This window comes from Cucumis melo, chromosome 4 (genome assembly GCF_025177605.1).
Source record: "Cucumis melo cultivar AY chromosome 4, USDA_Cmelo_AY_1.0, whole genome shotgun sequence".
Lineage (NCBI taxonomy): Eukaryota > Viridiplantae > Streptophyta > Magnoliopsida > Cucurbitales > Cucurbitaceae > Cucumis > Cucumis melo.
This window is the reverse complement of record NC_066860.1, coordinates 18,649,686-18,669,623: the sequence shown is the minus strand read 5'-3', so window position 1 is coordinate 18,669,623 and position 19,938 is coordinate 18,649,686. Positions and strand designations below refer to the sequence as shown.

The following is a 19,938-nucleotide window of genomic DNA, read 5'->3' as shown; positions in this document are numbered from 1 at the left end:
GATACATTGTTGTCTATCTGATATAACCATGATCAGCAAGTTAATCCTTCATAGGTTGTTCATAACCTCAGATGAATCGAAATACTATTTTACCCTCGAGATTACATTTTGCTCCTTAAGTCCTAGTGATCCACTATTAAACAATTGGTTTAAGGTCAAACATATAAACCGAATCCCTCTCAGGCTAATGAGAGGGTGGGACCTCTTGTTCAAGACTTGGATTTAGTCCTCATGGGAACAATCTATCTACTAATCCTAAAACAGGTAAGAGTGAATTTCATCTTGCACCCTATGTCCCTAGCTATTTACCCAGTCTTACTCTTGAAATGGAAGACTTGGGCCAGCACTATTGAGCTTCCCTTACCTATACAGATCTAAAGACAATTCCGTGTAAACAAAAATTCATAATTAGCTTAGGATTAAGATTAAGTTATTTAGACCATCAATAATCGAAATAGTTAGATTTAAACAGTGAACGATGTTATAACGTAAGAGTGACTATTACATGGTTTCAGTCTTTATGTAAACATTTTACATAAAATGCCCAAATTTCTGTGTCTCTACCATGAACGATTCGAAATTATATCACTTGTACTAACTATAAAGCGAGCCACATTTATAGTGTCCCCAAAATAAAGCGCCCAACTTTATTCGTATAATATAGATTGTTTAGCTATATACTCAAACTTGATCCACGTTTATGTCTCTACACAAAGTTCAAGTTTACACTAGATAGCCTTGGGAGCTAAGTTTAGTGGATTCAAGATTATATTATTCAATTTTCACTAATAAGTTCTCAATGATAACTTTATTGATTATAATATAATTTAAAACTACAAATTACTAGTTTTAGAACATAAATTCCAACTTGATTTAGTTATCGTTGAGTTAATATGAGATGATTTTATAGTTTTTTGTGAACTCTTTCGAAGAATCTCGACTTTTTCATGAATCTTGGTCTGTGCAAATGATGAATCTCGACTAAGATTTATGACCTTGCCTCGAGCTTCTTTGAAGGAGTCCCGAGATCAGGTAAGTTTCACATATGCATTTTGTAGGGTAATCTTGGGGTCGATTTCCCCCAAGATTTGACCAAGATTACCACATAAAATGTATCCAAAACCCTAATCTTGTGACATCCTAGTGCAATCTTGCCCAAGTTCTATTACTTATTTGATAGAGATTTAACGTCCATGACGAAAGAAAGATCGAGATTCTACCCTAATTGAAATTAATTAACAAGAAACTCTAAACCGAAATAAGTTTGAAATTAGGTTTTTTTTTTTTAAGAAAACTTATGTTCACAGCTTTGATTGATGCTTGAACCACCACTAGGATTGACCTATTATCCTTTGGACTCAAAATTGGATAGTGGGACCCATTGGATGAAGGAAACCGGAAGAGAGAAAGAAGATGAAAATGAAATGGAAAAGGGTTGGGTTTTAGTTTTGATTTTAGAAAATCAAATGGAAAATTCAGCAACTCAATTTTGTCTTAAAAAATGTCAACCTTTTCCATAAGGCCTCAAGCGGCTAATTTATTGAGAATTCACATGCAGGGTTGCATGTACATATAAACTCATGGGCCAACACATAACCCACTAACCATTAGTGGGCTTAATATCTTCAGAGTATGCTAACACCTAGCCCACTATAATTAGTGGGATTATCTAACAAAAAGTCAACATTTTGACTTTTTATAATTTTGTCCATCTTGACTAATTTTGACATTCCAAGTACGAATCCACATTCATTTTCTCAAGATTCAAATCACATTTGAATATATTGCTGGGTAAAGTTTGACTTTTCAAAGTTAAAAGGTCAACATTTTAACTTTTTACAGCTTTGACTATTTCCATTATTTTCAAGCTTTCGAGTATGAATCCACATTCATATTTTTAATATTCAAATCTCATTTAAACATAAAGCTCTACCTCTAATCTGAAATCAGATGATTATATCACATATACTTGTTGGTTTCTCTCTCCTCGTAGAATTCGAACAATTCGACTCATTCCATCATATTGGTCTAAGTTTATTCCATATGAGCTAGCAAGGGAACCTAATGGACCTGTAGATCATGGACTCCAACGATCCGAGATTAATTGGCCAAACTCTTTTAGATCGAGCTAATAAATATTCGTTAACAAATTCGTTAACTCATGAGTCATTCCACTAAAGTCTCATAGTTGCACTCCCCTCACTATAGATATACATTTGATATAACTATGATCAGTAAGTTAATCCTTCACAGGTTGTTCGTAAACTCAGCTAGGTCAAATATCGTTTTACCCCTGAGACTGCATCTTGCTCCTTAAGTCCCACTAATCCATTATTGAACAATTGGTTTAAGGTCCAACCTACAAACCAAACCCCTCTCGAGCTAATGAGAGGGTGTGGCCCCTTGTTCAAGACTTGGATTCAGTCTTTAATGGAAAAACATATCTATTAACCCTAAAATAGGTAGTAGTGAATTCCATCTTGCACCGTATGTCCCCACCTATCCACCCAATCTTACCCCTGAGATGTAAGGCTTATTGGGCCAACCATAATGAGCTGCCCTCACCTATGCAGATCTAAGGATAATCTCGTGTGAACAAAGTTCATAGTTAGCTCATGATTAAGATTAAGTTACCTAGGTCATCAATAATCGAGATAGTCACTTATAAACAGTAGATGACGTTATAACGTAAAAGTGACTATTTCCTGGTTCAATCTTATGTAAACACTTTACATAGGATGTCCCCACTTTCATGTCTTAACATGAACGATTCAGAATCATCTCATTTGTACTAACTACAAAGTGGGCCACATCTATAGTTTCTCTAAATAAGGCACCCAACCTTTAATTCATATACTATAGACTATTTAGACTATATACTCAAACTTGATCAACGTTTATGACTCTACATAAAGTTCAAGTTTACTCAAAAAATTACCTCGGGAAGTTAGTTTATTGGATTTAAGATTATAGTTTAGTTTATTGGATTTAAGATTATAGTACTCAATTTCTCAACAACGACTTTATTGAATAAAATATGATTACAAATTACAAGTTTTAGGACATTAATTCCAACATTATTCATGTAATCTCAACCGAGAATGCCTCGAGATTTTCCCAAGATTCATCACATAATGCTGATTTACATGTGTTTTATTTTTCTTGCAGATGTCTCTTGTCATAAAGATCAATTCTAAGGACTTTTTCTTGACTAACCTCACATGTTGTTCGAACTTAGAAAGATAGTGTCGAACATAAAAAACAAGCTTACACCTAAGCAATTACACATGTTCAAAGAAAATAATTTTTGGTTATTTCCTAGAAGTCTTGTTGGTTTTCAATGGACCACTTTACCACTACGTCTTACTAAGAGAGGTTGAAGAGGAACGGGACGACTTTATCTCATTTAAACTACTCGACTAAAAGGTCTCCTTTGAGTGGGAGGACTTTGATATAATAATGGAGTTGAAGGCTAGGTCGAGATGTCCCATTGAGTTTGTTGACGAGAAAGCCTTAAGGTTAAGACGATTGTACCTTGGGGATATGTCCAACATGAATGGATCAGGGTTGGACAAAGATTACTCAACCCTTAATTTTGAGAGCAATGAAGATGCCGTAAAGATGTCGCTCTTCTACTTCATTTAGTTGGCCATGATTGGGAGGAAGAGGAGGCAACACATGGACTGAACCATGTTAGGCCTCATCGACGACCTCAAAGGCTTTGTGACTGTGGTTGGAGTGAGCTTAAATCAATCAACTATCTAGCTTGAGAGGAGCATTGAGGGGGAAGGTAGCCATGCATAAGATGAAGCTCCTCCAAACAAAAAGACCCCAGAGTCTTATAGCCTTTATGGCTTTCTATTTGCCTTCCAGGTTAGTAAACCAAACTTGGTTATTTTGTTTTATAGTTATATACCTTTTGATTAGGGTTCTTTTGTTAATGTTGTTCTTCCATATTTAGGTTTGGGCATACGAAATAGTTTTGTCATTCATTAAGTGGGTAGCCATTAAGGCGATACCACGCATCATGCGATTGGATTGCACTTACTCACCTTAGTTTAAGGTGATTGAGTCCTAAGCCTTTAGGTCCCAATCAGTAAATCCTTATTTACTTTATTAATCCATCTCACATTAAGGTTTACAATTTATGATTTAATAATTGATAATTGTTGTTTAATGTTCAAAATGCAGACCCGTATACAACTAATTGAGCCTACGGATGAGGAGCTTGCTTACCTTGATCGGGTTCTTAAGATCTCTTCTACATAAGGTTTTAAGGATATCCCCAACACTCCTCTTAGAGAAGACGATGCTCCCTTTTTCCATCCACATGGCCAGCACTCCCTTGAACTTCCCACCCATCGCCAACCTCCATCATCCACCCATCCTTGTGAGCTTGAAGATTATAACCTTAGGGCCTTTGCTTCGGATATTTGTGGCCCTTATTGGACATGTCTAGAACCAGTTGAGACAAAATCGAGTGCGAGCCACTTTAACTTTAGGTTCGATGATATGGAGTTAAAGTTAGATTGCATGGATTCCAGATTGGATCGCATGGAGTCCTCCTATTGTTTAATTTAATCAATTAATTAATCTTTAACGTAATTTTATGTTTCTTGTAGAGTGTGTCTCATAATCATCCATCAACAACTGGGGACATCAACACCAACAAGGACCATGAAGAAGGATGGTGAGGATAAGGGTACAATCGAGGACCCCAATGTAAACATCATCGGTTCTGCTGTGGTATCAGACATTGATATTTGGAAAAAATAAAGAAAAAAAGTCGACGGGTACAGTGATAGACACATTGAAGGTCTTCATTGAAGATGTCGAGGTCCTCATTGTGCCCATGGATTGTAGCGATGCTAAATATGGTGTGTCACCTCTTCCAATCCTTCCATCTAACGAGCTATTATTTGAGGAGTTGCATTTCAACATTCAAAACCTTACCTCCTATAACACGATCAAACCATCCAAAGAGCTAGACAAGGATGGGGTATTTAAAATTATTTTAGGGTTAGTTTAGGGTTTAGGGTTTAGGGGTTATGTTTTAGGGTATTGGACACATCATTCATGGTTAATTCCTTATCTTTACGTTTATATTGTCTTAATTTGATTGGTGCGACCTGTTTATATTTCTGTTTGTATTTTGTAAGGACTCGATTCAACAAAACATAACCATCGTTGAACGCCCGATGACGATGGGATCTTGTTGGAAGATGGCAAGAAGGTGCCAAGGACGGATCATAATGCACATTTCCAATTATGGAACCATCTGAATCTTTGATACTTATTTAAATACGCTATCGATGTTTTCAAAGATTGTAGAGCATGGTCCGAAGTGTATTGGGTGATGGGGCTAGTGAACATGAAATAACATTGAATGATGGTTGCGGCGAACATCAAGTATCGCAAGGTGAACATCTTTGACTCTATGCCTAACTACGCGTGCCACCCGTTTCCTTTGTTTAGCAACTGGTCTAGCGGACACAAGATCACATTTCAAGAACCGACCTTGGCGAGTGAAAAGGAGCATGGAAGTTCTACAAAGTGGGAGGTTTTTTAGTTGTGCAATTTTTTGCGCTAAGTTTGTTGAATGTGGCATGGTTGATGATCCAATTAGTTATCTAGATTAGAAGCACATGAAGTTGTTTAGAAAATAATACATCGTCGAGTTATGGGTGAATAAATTTTTTTGGTCTGATTAATTTTTTTCCACATGTGCTTCTTTGAATCTGTTGTAAATTTCTTATAATAAATTGAACCTTCTAATTCTTTCATAACTCTCTCTTGTAATAAAGCCTTTGTGGTAATAAATGAGCCTCTTAAATTCATTCTTCTTAAATTCATCATCCAATCTATGATCATATTAAATTCATTCTTACAATTACTTCCTATTAAAATGCCTTGTACATAATCTCACAATGCATATCTCGATGTTGTGGTAGCCCAACATCCACCGAGATCTATTATCTATTGCTTTAGAGTATATAACTCGGGGTATCATTGTCCTGAGATGTCCCAAGTTTTAAATAAGGAATTCACAAAATTCCTTTCTCGGGGCATAGTAGTCTCAAGATGCCTCGACTTTAACTAAGAAACTCGTTGAAGTCGCTTCTTGGGGCGTCGTTGTCTCAAGATGCCACGAGTTTTAATATTAAGAATTTATAGAATGCATATCTCAGGGCATATTTGTCTCGAGATGTCCCGAGTTTTAAATAAGGAATTCACAAAAGTCATTTCTCGTGTGAGCATCGGCCTAAGATAGCCTAAGATCTAAAACATACTTCTAAACGTTTTTATAGATCTCTATCGGTCTCTATCAAATTTGGGCCCGAGATAATTAGGTCTTGGGCCTTAATCCGCCTCTTTCGAGGATCTCCATACTGAGATCCACACTAAATTCACGAAAAAATACCCCTATGGACCGAAGTTTTGAGTTCTCAAGTGTCCCATAACGAATATGAAGATAGAAAGTGAGTTTTCCAAAGTGCTTCTCTTTCCAAAACGCTTCTAATATGATTAACTTAAATGATTTAGAAATAGAAGTAGGTCGTTTAGGTTAAACAATGTCTAATTCGATTAACTTAAATGATTTAGAAATTGAGGTCAGTCGTTTAGGTTATAGAACGTCGAATTGATTAACTTAAATGTATAAGAAATTGAAGCCGGTCGTTTAGGTTATAGAACTTCTAACGAAATCACCTTCAATGATCTAGAAATCGAAGTCATGTAACTTAAATGAATTAGAAATCGAGGTTGATCGTTTAGGTTATGGAGGTAATTGTAATGATATTAGCTTAAATAATTTAGACATCGAGGTCGGTCATTTAGATTATAGAACTTCTAATGAGATCACCTTCAATGATCTAGAAATTGAAGTCACGTAACTTAAATGATTTAGAAATCGAGGTCAATCATTTAGGTTATGGAGCTAATTGTAATGAGATTAACTTAAATGATTTAGAAATTGAAGTCATGTAACTTATACGATTTAAAGAATGAGGTTAACTCTTCTTACGCCAAATTTTGCACGAGAGTCCCCGAGTCGAAAATTTAGTTTAACTGTTCTTGGGTCATTGTCACCCCGAGATTAATCGATCTGAAGAATAGAATCACTTATGTCAATGATCTCGGGTCAAAGATATCCTGGGAACCCCCCTCCGAAGCATTGTTTTAAAAATCTCAAGCCACCAATATCCCTATAACTCCCCGAGTTGAAAAATAGCAACATTATTTTAAAAATCTCGGTCCACTTTTTTCTTGAGATTCCCTGAGTTGGAAAATAGAAGCATTATGTTTTAAATCTCGAGCCAAATAATATTTGTGATGTATCAAGACAACCAATATAATTTTCTTAATCAATCATATATATGTCCCAATTTAATATCCTTATTGTATATGTATGGACCCCAATTTAATTTTCTCCATTTTCTTAATGGAAGGCGCATTGAATGATATTTTTGTTGCATTCTCGTGTATATAAAGATGAATTGAAAAAGGAAATTGGGTTTCTTCTTGTGTAAGCCTACTTTTCCATGAAGTGTCCCTTTCAAACTAGCAAAGGTCTTGTTCCATATCAACTCACCCCAGTTGTAGCTTATGAAGTCCTCCTAGTCATCAATCAGAGCCAACATCGTCCAATTCATGTGTTGCCTCCTCTTTTGACCAATCATCGAAAGCTTGATGAAGTAGAATATACCAAGATTTTCACTGCATCCTTGTTGTTTTTAAATTGAAGGGTTGGGTACTCCTTCTTGAACTCAAAACTATTTATGCTTGTCCTATCCCCCAAATGTAACCTTCTTAATTGAAAGGTCTTGTCGTATTCAAATCGGACCCACGCTGGGCCTGTACCTCAACCCCGTTATTATGTCAAAGTCCTTCCGCTCAAAGGAGGCCTTCTCACCCAATAACTTGAAACTAATTGTGTTCTCTCGTCCCTCCTCGACCTCCCTCAACAGAATGTAATGACAGAGAGGTCCACTAAACACCAACTTCATGTCTAATAAGTGTCCAAAGATTCACTACAAGAGACGTGGGTACTCCCGACGCACAAATACGTCGGCAAAAATGCAAAGTACGTCGGGAAAGGATATCCCGACGTACAAAACGGCGTCGGGAAGAACGTCGGGAGAAATGCGTCGCGAGAGGCTTTTCCGACGCCGTACCAAATCGGCGTCGGAAAAGGCTTTCCCGATGCCGGGAGATGCGTCGGCATCGACGGCGTCGGTAAAACCTTATTCCCGATGCCGTCTATGCCGACGCATCTCCCGGCGTCGGGAAAACCTGTTTTCCGACGTTTTTTTCCCGACGTAATGAACGTTGGGAAATATTTTTTATATATTTTTTATATATTTTTTTAAATATTTTATTTTTACTTTTTTCCTTATAATATTTTGCTCAAACATTCACAATGATGTTCGGATTGCTCAAAAAAATTTCGCGACGTTTTGGATTAAATTAAAATAAATTAATAAATATACAAACACAAATTAAAAAAATAGAATTAAAATTAATAATACGAATAAGTTGACTACAAGAAAATATAGTTCTCAATATAGAAAAAACATAAACATAAGACCCAATCTCCCAACGAGGTGCGTATGCGCGTCATTCTACACCTTCGGTCCTAAAAATGGTATAAAAATAACTAAGTTTAATACATAATCATATATTGCAAAAACTTAAGAATAATAGAGACATATACGACGTACCGCAGAGCTAGGGATCATGTGGTGGTCCCTGTTGTGCACGAGTTAGGTCTTCAATCATCTTTTCCATAGCTTCCACTTGTGAAGCTAATGCTTGGTGATTTCTATCTTGTACTTCAATCCGTTCCAAAGCTTCATGAAGTTTAGCTTGTAATTCAATCTCTTTTTGTGTGGACTGCGAACAAGATGTCGACGAACTGCTTGCACTTGCCGTTCTGCGGGCCTTCGGCTTGGGTCCCCAACCAAGGCCTTTTGAGTAGCCTGGTCGTCTACCCAACACCTGATCGCATATCTCATCCTCAGAGAGTGGCTGACTACCCTCTGGGGTAGGCTGGGATTGGAGTTTCAGCATTTGATTCTGCAACAAATTTAAAAATTATGTTAGGTAACGCGCAAAAATATATAATAAAAGTGGATAATTAATAAGAAACCAGACCAGTAATCTTCGTTTCATATGGTAAGTGAACGGCAAGGTGCACCATAACGCTAAAAAAGACAGGTGGAAATATTCTTTCCAACTTACAAAGTATGATTATGATATCTGCTTGCAATCTGTCTAGATCACTTACTCTTATCGTTCGGGCGCACAAGTCACGAAAAAAATTACATAATTCAGTTATAGCAGTGTATACGTTCTTCGGTAAGAATGCTCGAATACCAATTGGTAGCAGTCGATGTAATAAAACATGACAATCATGCGTTTTTAGTCCTGATATTTTCCCCTCTCTTTCATGCACACATCTCGATATATTGGAAACAAATCCATCGGAAAACTTAACTGATTTCAGAAACTTACAAAACTCTACTCGTTCACTGGTAGTCAACGTGTAGCTCGCATGTGGCTTCACCAATCGGTTACCCACTTCTACAAGATGTAAATCCTTTCTTATCTTCAGATCTTGTAAGTCCAACCTAGCATTCGTGGTATCCTTCGTTTTCCCTTCGATGTTCAATAACGTATCAATCAAATTGTCACAAACATTCTTCTCAATGTGCATTACATCAAGTTTGTAACGTAACAAAAGTCTCGACCAATAAGGAAGATTGAAAAAAATACTTTTCTTCGTCCAATTAAGAGCTCTCTTTCTTTTCTTATCCTGTATTGAAGGATGTTTACTCATAACTGAAAATTCCAACTGATCTAGTTGTTCTAATATTTCATGCCCATTCATCACCACAGGAGGAGCCTTACGCTCTACCTTTCCATCGTGTAGCCTACTTCTACGCCACACGTGATTCTGTGGAAGATAGCATCTATGTCCCATGAAAGATATTCTACCTCGTATCCCGAAGGACGATCTATCACTCATGCATATAGGACATGTCTGATACCCCTTCGTACTCCACCCTGATAGGTCACCATACGCCGGGAAGTCATTAATCGTCCACAACAAGGCTGCGTATAGCTGAAAGAACTGACCTGTAAGAGAGTCATACGTACGCACCCCAAAAGTCCATAAGTCTTTCAATTCCTCAATCAATGGTTGGAGATACACATCAATTTCCCTACCAGGAGATTTAGGACCGGGTATGAGCAATGACATAAAGAAATTTGTCTCTTTCATGCATTTCCATGGTGGCAAATTGTAAGGAAGTAACATAACATGCCACATACTGTACGAGGTACTCATTTGACCAAATGGGTTAAACCCATCTGAAGCCAAGCCCAAACGCACTTTTCGTGGATCAGAAGCAAAATCAGGAAATTCAAAATCAAAGTGCTTCCACCCCTCTGCATCAGCTGGATGTCTCAAGACATCATCTGTTTCAACACGTTTGTCCCTATGCCATCTCATGTCAGCAGACCCTTCATGCGATACAAACAAGCGCTGTAATCTAGGTACCAAAGGAAAGTGGCGCAATACCTTATGCGGAATTTTTTTCCCTCTATTATGATTAACCTTGTACCTAGCCTCGCCACATGTAGGACAATGTTGCAAATCAGCAAACTCTTTCCAATACAATACACTATCATACTTGCACGCGTGAATAGTCTCGTATCCCAAGCCCAAGTCACGAAGTTTTTGTTTTGCTTCATAAAATGAACTAGGAATAGTATTATTACACATTGGAAACGCTGCTCTTAAAAGTTCTAACAACATGTCGAACGACTTGTTACTCCAACCATTTAGAACTTTCACATGCATCAACTTAACCAAAAAATTCAATGACGAAAATTCAGAACAACCGGGGTACAACTCATTACGTGCTTGATTCAATAAGTCCTGAAATATATTATTTCTTGTATCTTCATCTATATTTACCCCAACATTCATCGCCATTTCATCTTCCAAACGAAATTCCTCTATTTCCTCTTCATGTTCAATAGAGGCTTGTAAATCATTTAGCATACCAACGATATCACCTTCTTCATTAAATTGTGTACTACTAGTTCCTTCATTAAAAGGATTACTACTAGTTCCTTCCTCAAAGTTTTCTGTACCTCTATAGCTTAATGACTCTCCATGATACACCCATTCTGTGTAGTAGGGGGATATTCCTATAGTCAGCAGATGTCTTTCCACACCCTCTAATGAGCTCCAATTTAAATTCAAACATCTCTTGCATGGACACCTCAATCGTCCGTAAGCATCAACGTGAAATTTGGCAAATTCTAAAAATTGGGTCACTCCATGTCTATACTCAAGGGATAACTTATTTCTAAGTTTCATCCAACCCTTATCCATAACTGCAGGATAGCCAACACAACCTAATTATTAACAACAAAATACTTCAAAATATCTTCGCATCCTACAAACCCCTTCAAACTACAAAGGCTACCATAACTGCAGGATAGCCAACACAACCTAATTATTAACAACAAAATACTTCAAGCTATCCTAACTACCACCCCTTGATACCAGCAAATTCAAAACAAAAAAGGCTACCATAACTGCAGGATAGCCATCCCAAACATAAACAAATTCAAAACAAAAAAGGCTATCATAACTGCAGGATAGTCATCCCAAACATAAACAAATTCAGAACAAAAAAGCTACCATAACTGCAGGATAGCCAAAACAAATCTTAACACACATATTACATTCCCAATTCAATTTAACTATTAACTCCCCCCCCCCCCCCCCAATTTCAATTTTCCATTCAACTATAAATTCCCCTCCCCCCCCCCCCCCCAATTTTCAATTTAACTTAAACCCCCTCCCTCTAATTCAATTTTAAATTTAACTATACATCCCCCCTAATTCAATTTAACTATTAACCCCCCCCCTCCCCTCCAATTTCAATTTTCAATTTTCAATTCAAATATAAACTCCCCTCCCAATTCAATTTTCAATTTAACAATAAACCCCCTCCCCCAATTCAACCCCCATTCAATTTTATTCAATTTTCTAAAACAAAAATCCTAAACCATTCAAATTTCAAATTTCAAATTTCAATTCAACCACAAATTACACACACTCTATACAAAAATACATTTAACAAACAAGAATCTATTCCAAAAGAAAATCCTAAACTAATTTTCATAAAAAAAAAAAACCCTAAACTAATTTTTATCAAAAAAAACCCTAAAACATAAACTTAAACTAAATAAATTTACATATTTCACTTACCTAAAGTGGCAGACGGCGACGAGGAACAACGGCGAGGGTGGACGGCGGCGGAACAAAAGGAAATTATGCATGGCGGCGACTTCTTCTTCTTCTCCTTTCTTTTTCTCCTCCTCTCGGTTTTGGTTCTGTAAATACAGAACTGAAACGAATTTAAAGGGGATTTCCCGACGCAGTGACGTGGCGTCGAGAAATCCCTTAAAATGCGTCGGGAAAAGGGGAATTCCCGACGTTTCACGCGGCATCGGGAAAAACCCCTATTCTCGACGCGCTCCCGACGCACTGTTCACGGCATCGGGAAAAACCCCTTTTCCCGATGTATTCTTGCCGACGCCTTCGTGGTGCGTCGGGAAAGATGGTTTTTCCAACGCAGCTCCCAACGCGTTGTTGAGGGGGTCGGGAAAGCCCTTATTCTCGACGTTCTTTATGCCGACGTGCTTTTCGGCGTCGGGAATGCTCCATTTTCTTGTAGTGATTGTGTTCCTAAACAGGTGAAGTTGCTTCGGTGTTAACTTATTTTTTATACTTAACACAATCTTTGATAGATGTGAACAGTGTCACAATAGAAATTTTCAAACACGAGACGGGCGATTGTTCGACACTTGTTCTAACTTAGTCAACAAGTCAGCCGTGATATATCCAAAATTCGCAGGCAAACTCAGAGTATGATGTAGTCTCCCTTCACATTCTTGAGAAAATTGTTTCATAAACCATGAGAGAGAAAGAAAAGCATTACAAATATCAATAAATAAAGCATTGAAGACTCTCAATTGTAAAGAAAGCATCAAAGACGGTTGATTGCAAAGAAAGCTTAGATTGCAAAGGTATGACAAGCCTTGATCGAAAATTCATCTAGTGGATCTCCCCTATAGTACATTTTAAACTTTTTTAGCTTTGCAAGCTTGCATATGAAAAGTGTGAAACGTCACACCCAAGGTCAATGACATCAAAAGAAAAGCAATAGACTAAACTAAGTACAAAACATAAAGATAAGGTGGTTTAAGGATGTTTGGGCATGTTTCCATAAGCAAACAACGCCTTGGACAATTATGCTCATGACAAACAATAACTCAAGTTTGCAAGGAAGAAGTCCTTTGAATTGATTTTGGTCACAAGAGGAATCTACAAAACACAAAAATTTCATCAAAACAAGTATTATGTAGGTTAATCTCGGGGCCTCGAGCCACTCTCAGTCGAGATTACATGAATAAGTAAATAAAACTCGGACAACATTGCACTGGGATGCCACAAGAGTAAGGTTTTGTATTCATTCTGTATGGTAATCTTCATCCCCATTTCGGACAAAATCAACCCAAGAAAATCCTTCAAAATACATATGAAACTCATTTGATCTAGAAACTTCTTCAACGAATCTCGGAGAAAATTCATGAATCTCAACCGAGATTCATCATCTGGACTTCCCAAGATTCATTAAACAAGCTAAGATTCTTCAAAAGATTTCATGATAAACAATAACATAAACCCAGATTAACTCAACATCTTAATACTAACTACATCAGTTTTTCCATACGCCTCAGATTTCCACCTAAAAATCTAAAAACATAAACTAAAAAACTAAAAGCAAAGTAATTCACCTTGTTTGAATTCGGGGAAGCAAGAATCAGAAAAATTCAAAAGATTTTGGGAGTGTTCTTAGTTACTTCTCATCCGAAATGAGAAAAGTTTTTAAGGTCTAACGCATTTTGTGAGAATATCAAATGGTTGGTATTTTAGGGGTATTTTGGTCATTTTCTATAACTCTTTATATTCAAATTTTTAATAAAAGACGCACTATCTTGATGATGCACTCGACTAAGAGACCTAGATATTTATTGAAATAGTTTTTTAAAATTTGGAAAGAATCTTGGGTTGATCTCGACCAAGATTGATCGAGAAAAACAAAATTATGAGTTTTTCGAAATCGTGCTATTTTTTAAATATAAAATCAAAATGGTGCTAGTTTTGTCAATTCCCTATATTTACCAAATTTGGAATATATAAAGGGTTATTTTTGAATTGAGTCTTTTTTTTAAAATAATGTACTTTTTAAAAGTAATGTCAAAAATAAGGTAGAAGACAAACTATTGACAAAAATAAGATAATTTGGGCAAAGTCGTGTACCCAATATACGACTTTGCTCAATTTCTTTTTATAAAGATATTTTATATATCTATATCTATATATTTAATATCTAATATCTTTCTTATTAAATTCCAATTTTCAATTTCCAAAAATACATTTTCTTATTAAATATATTTTCCAAATTTCAAATTTCAATCTCCAATTTTTAAAATATATATATATATATATATATATATATATATATATATTAATAAAATATGTTATTAAATATTTAAATCTCTAAATTCCAATTTTCAAAAATATATTTTTTTATTAAATATATTTCCAAATTCCAATTTTCAATTTAATATTTAAATATATTTAATTTTTAATATATATTAAATATCTTAAAAAAGAAGAAAGTGTGAGGTCCACACATTAAAGTCATGGACCCCATCCACGACTTCCAACCAAAGTCGTATCGTCCAAATTGCTTTATTTTGTCAATAGTTTGCCTTTTATCCTATTTTTGACATTAATTTTAAAAAACACATTATTTTAAAAAAAATCTTTCAAATATGACAAAATAAATCAAAATATTTTTAAAAGATAGCAAATTACCACGATTTGTTACTAATATTTCATTATATTTGAAGATATTTTCCAAAAATTTTGTTATCTAAAATAATACTTATCTCTCTGCATCCTATCAAGTTGTTCTTTCATAATTCTTCATGCAAAAAACTTCTTTCTTACCTATTCTTTTAGATATTTTGATTCTTTGTTTGTGTACGATGAGAGTGAGATACTCAGATATATTGCCTGGGATGTACTATTTATCTTTGGGTGTTGAACTTTATAAAAAAAAATTAAAACTTTATAGAACAAAAATTGATGTGACTTATATACCTAAAATATTAATCAAATTCCAAGTGATGTGGAGTATGATGGGATTCCCAATCAACATGTTTTTCTTTTTTCTTTTTTCTTTTTTTTTTCTTTTCTGGAGAACCCAATCAACAAGTTATGGAAGCAAATGTGTGTTGGGGGTTAGAAAGTAGCATATAGAGATGGATTTAATCATGGAAAAAGGAAAAGGAAACTCCCAATCTGATTTACAAACTGCAAAGATGACACTACAAAAAAGTAAAGAAAGAGACAACTTCTAAAACAAGCAAACTTTAACCTCTTTTTTGATGAAGTGCAAAAACCAAAACCCACTTTAGAACAGGAAAAGGAAGAAAAATGAGTGTGAGTCAGTTGTGAAAGGAAAGCATCTTGGGGGGGAGAGGGGGTTAAGAGGTTGAGCTGAGCCTGAGCCTCATAGTGGCAGAAGAAAATGGAGTCCAAAAGTGTATGTATGAGAGAGTGACTGATATGGAAACAGGTGTGACCAAACCCAAAAACTGTAAATGAGGAAATTTTTGGGGTTAATGAGTGAAAAGTTGAGTTGTTTGAGAACCACAAGAGTGAGAAACAAAAGGGCATTTAAGTGAGAGAAAGAAGGGTCATGTGTATTATAGCAGAGTCCTCAGATGGTGTGAATAGTTTTGTTGGCACCTCACAATGCACTTTACTTTCCTGACAAAAAAAGGAAAAAAAAGGCTTTGAATTGCTAGCAAACAAATTGGAACCTCCCCCTGACCAATAGTCTCTTAGTTGGTTTGTCCTAATATCTTTACATACATAACTTTACTGTATGTTACATGTTCTGCTTTTTTCACTCAGTTCTGCCCTTTCCCAGTAACAAAGAGAGTTACACAAATATTTTATTTGGAACATTGCATTTGTTCTCTATCACTCCTTTCTTCTATAACAAAACCCATTTCTCATTAATTCATTTAAAGTGGTACTATCACTGTATGCCCATAATTCCCTTTGTGATCATAACATTACACACACATTGTTTGAAGTACAAATGTCTATCTAACTATTAACATGTCAAACCTTGATAATGTCAAAATTGTATTTTGTTCTACTCTAAGAAGTAGTTTGGGTTAACCATTGATATAAAGTCTGACTTGTTTGACATCACCCAAGTCCCAGTTGAGTCTTTGACCGATGGAAAACTAAGAATGTGGTTGATGCTGCTATTGGGTTTGCACACTACTTTGGTATGTGCTCCTTTGTCAAAGTAAGCATTTGTGTAATTTTGTCTTGTTGCTCACCCTTTAGTGTGTGATTTTGTTAGTTTGGTTGATCCCATGCACTTCCTTTGGGGGGAAGCGTAGTATTATTTGTTGGGAGTTTGTTTGTCTTAATTGAATTTCTTCCGTTCTTAATGAGAATCTTGATTGTAGTTAGTTCTTGTTTAATGAAGTTTCTTTTTAAAAAGAATAATAATTTGAATTCTAGCTTTACTCCTTATATTATCAAATATTAAGGTAATGTTTATCCCACCAACCACACAAGTGGGTATTAAATAATTCAACTCCAACGATCTAACTTATTATTAAAATTTATACATTTGTTAGAGAAATTTATCTGATATTCTCTAATTCTAGACTAAATAACTTTATACCCAAACAAGACTTCTTAATTCAAAAATATTAACTTCAAATTTCCAAACTCTGACATACCTTCCTAAATGGCTCTTAAAGGGACAGGGCTAAAGAGAATCAAATCAAAGTAATAATTTGAATGGTATGAGAATTAAAAATGTGAGTTAGGTCATTAAAGAGTATAATGAAGTCTAGTGGCTAGTCCATCATGGAAGTCTTCAACTTGCATTGACCTATAGCATAGAGAAGGATTTATGACTCCAAGGGAACCCACCCAGCACAAGGAACCCAGAGGGAAGGGTGAAAATATATAATATAATATATAAATCGAAGGGAAAGAGAAAAAGGCAAAAGATGGGGGAAGTTAATGTTATAAAAGGGGGGAAGGGTTTTGGTTAGATCCTTCAGCCTCCTGAGTGTTCAATAGAAGGAAGACAGGTGCCAGTGTTAATTTGTTTGGCATTGATAAAGGAGTTTGTGTAGGTACATCACACCACATTGTTTCAGCAGTAGTTTTTTGCAAAATCTTATGGCACAGTTTTCAAGGAATTATGACGTGGAGAGAGCAAAATCAAGGGTGTGTCTATGATATTTTGTTTCTTTTTCTCTTTCTTTTATCCATTTGTATGTGAATTTCTGTATGCAAGTCAGAGACAAAAGCAGCAATGAAAGCAGAGGCAGAACCCAACAGAGGAGTAGTCATATAACTTCAGACTGCAACTGAGAGAGAGAGAAAGAGAAAGAGAGAAGGTATCAGTAAGCCATCATTTGACAGAAACAAGCTTTCACAACCTATGGACTTTGCAGAAATACCCATAAAAAACTAGCATCCCCCCAAGAACAACATACCCTCCTCTCTGTCTTTCAAGCCTTTCGAACTTGGTCCTTTTTAAAGATTTTCCTCATCTCTCTCTCTCTCTCTCTCTCTCTCTTTCTCTCTCTGTTTCTCTCTCTGTTTCTCTCTCTTTCTTTCTTTATATATATTTTTCTTCTTTTTTTTGTTCTACTTTCAAGAATAATGAATTCAAGTCCAAAGACCTGCACCTCTCCATTCACAGCAACTCAATGGCAAGAACTTGAACACCAAGCTCTGATCTTCAAACACATGGTTTCAGGAGTACCAATCCCTCCTGATCTAATCTTCTCTGTCAAAAGAAGCTTGGATTCCTCCATTTCTGCAAGACTCTTCCCTCACCAACCCAGTAAGTCACCATTACTTGACTTTTTAAAACAGTTCGCTCTGTTTCCATTTTCTTATCTCAGATTTCAGATGCTAGCAGATTACTAAATCTGACTGTTTGATTGTGTTTTTCAACAGTTGGATGGGGTTGTTTTGAGATGGGTTTTGGTAGGAAAACAGACCCAGAGCCAGGAAGATGCAGAAGAACCGATGGAAAAAAATGGAGATGTTCAAAAGAAGCTTATCCAGACTCCAAATATTGTGAGAGGCACATGCATAGAGGCAGAAACCGTTCAAGAAAGCCTGTGGAAATCTCTTCAACACCACCAACTCAAACCCCAACTCCTTTAATCCTCACTTCAACCAGAACCCTCTCTTCTACTTCTCCCACTCCAACCTCCTCTTCCTATCCTCTCTCTACACTTTCTTCTTCTTCTTCACTGACTTCTGAAACTCAATCCTATCACCAACCACCTCCTCCTGCTTATCACGAATCCTCCATTCATCCTTTTCTGTATTCTCAATCATCCTCCAGAACTCCATGCTCTGATTTCTCTTCTAACAACACAAACCCTCAACTCTTCTTGTACTCAGGGACTCATTCGCAAGCAGATAAAGACTACAGGTCGGTGAAAATGAAACGTTTTATAAACGTTTCCTTTTTCTATGATGGGTTGTTTTCTCTTTTTTCTTGGAGTTTAATGATTAATATTATAAGTAATGTTGATATAAAGTATTGATTAACATGACATGTGGTTAAACCTTATTGGGTTGTGTGTTAAGTAGGGATATTAGTGGTCCAAGAGAGGGTGTGGGAATGCAGGCGTTCTTTCCTTCGGTTGCAGATTCTGCTAGAAGCATTGCTGAGGTTTATAGTCAGCCTATAGGGATGGATTCTTACAAAGGATGCTCACAATATGTCTCTCAAAACCATCAAATTTACAGTTCTAAACAGGCAAGGCAACAACAAGAACAACACTGCTTTGTTTTGGGCACAGACTTCAATAAATCATCAAGATCAGCTAAAACAGAGGAAGAAGATGAAGATGCAGAAACCCAGAAGCCTCTACTCCACTTCTTTGAGGATTGCCCACCTAAAACCTCAGATTCCTGGCTTGATTTAGCCTCAAATTCAAGTATACAAAGTGGAAATTTTATTGGGTTATGAATACTTCTGCTCTGCTTACTTCTTGAGTTGTAATCTGACACTTCTCACTTCACCTCTCTTTTTTCTCTCTGTTTCTGTGCAGATGGTTAAAGTTTCAATAATGGAGTTTTGGGTTATGGCCAAAAGAGTACTTGTCAGTGAGGGAAGTGTCCTCTTTTTTTTTTCCTTCTTAGTTTGCGGTCAGGGAAGCTTTTCTTTTGCTAAAGTTTTGAATGTAAAACTGCAGGATTCTCAAGAGAGATTTTCTGTCCTTTGCTTTCTTTTGATATTTTCTTTTTTTCCACTTGCTGTCTCTTTCTGTAAGAAACATGTTTCAAAGTATGCAGCCTTGCTTATTTGATTGGAAGCATGGAGAGTGCACAAATAAGCACTCTGACAATTTTCACCCTAAACAAACAGAAAATTTGCTAGATTCTGTCTTCCAACTCCATAACTAAATGCACTTTCCTTTTCCTGACTAATAGGTTGTTTCTTAGTATTCTCAAAAACAACTTAAGCAAAATACTTAATAAAAGTTAGCTGCCCCTATTTTTAATAGTATCATCTGACCATCATGTTTTGTTTTTGTTATGAATAATGATTTCAAATACTCAGCAATCTAAAAGTTTATGAATATCATCAAAAGTTGTTCTTTACCAAAAGCCTGAACATGCTTTAAGAACAGTGAAATAAAGATTAGTCAATTGTTTTTATAATGATACAAAAGTATGGCTAAGTAAACGGAACATATTCCCTAGTTTAT

General features: G+C 36.1%; 1 protein-coding gene and 1 long non-coding RNA gene across 3 annotated transcripts; one reads left to right on the top strand and one right to left on the bottom strand.

The window, feature by feature from the left end:
• Positions 1-8,498: 8,498 nt before the first annotated feature.
• On the bottom strand, positions 8,499-9,646 carry LOC127148857 (uncharacterized). Its single transcript, XR_007820010.1, has 2 exons — positions 8,721-9,646; positions 8,499-8,635 (listed from the first exon to the last, which is right to left on the bottom strand). It is a non-coding gene; the product is annotated as an uncharacterized LOC127148857 (long non-coding RNA).
• A 7,618-nt stretch (positions 9,647-17,264) lies between these two features.
• On the top strand, positions 17,265-19,531 carry LOC103501987 (growth-regulating factor 5). 2 transcript variants are annotated; one of them, XM_008465774.3, is made up of 4 exons: positions 17,268-18,050; positions 18,167-18,653; positions 18,815-19,164; positions 19,279-19,531. In XM_008465774.3, exons 1-4 carry the CDS (start codon positions 17,867-17,869, stop codon positions 19,284-19,286), a joined length of 1,029 nt encoding a protein of 342 aa, XP_008463996.2. In that variant the 5' UTR covers positions 17,268-17,866; the 3' UTR covers positions 19,287-19,531. The 2 variants fall into 2 exon arrangements, with proteins under 2 accessions (XP_008463995.2, XP_008463996.2); XM_008465773.3 differs by having other exon boundaries at positions 17,265-18,050; positions 18,815-19,531.
• Positions 19,532-19,938: the final 407 nt, after the last annotated feature.

Coding starts and splice junctions, on each gene's coding strand:
- LOC103501987 (XM_008465773.3), top strand. CDS start 17,867: ATGAATTCAAGTCCAAAGACCTGCACCTCTCCATTCACAGCAACTCAA. Junction 18,051..18,166: donor ACTCTTCCCTCACCAACCCA/GTAAGTCACCAT, acceptor GTTTTTCAACAG/TTGGATGGGGTTGTTTTGAG. Junction 18,654..18,814: donor CAAGCAGATAAAGACTACAG/GTCGGTGAAAAT, acceptor TGTGTTAAGTAG/GGATATTAGTGGTCCAAGAG.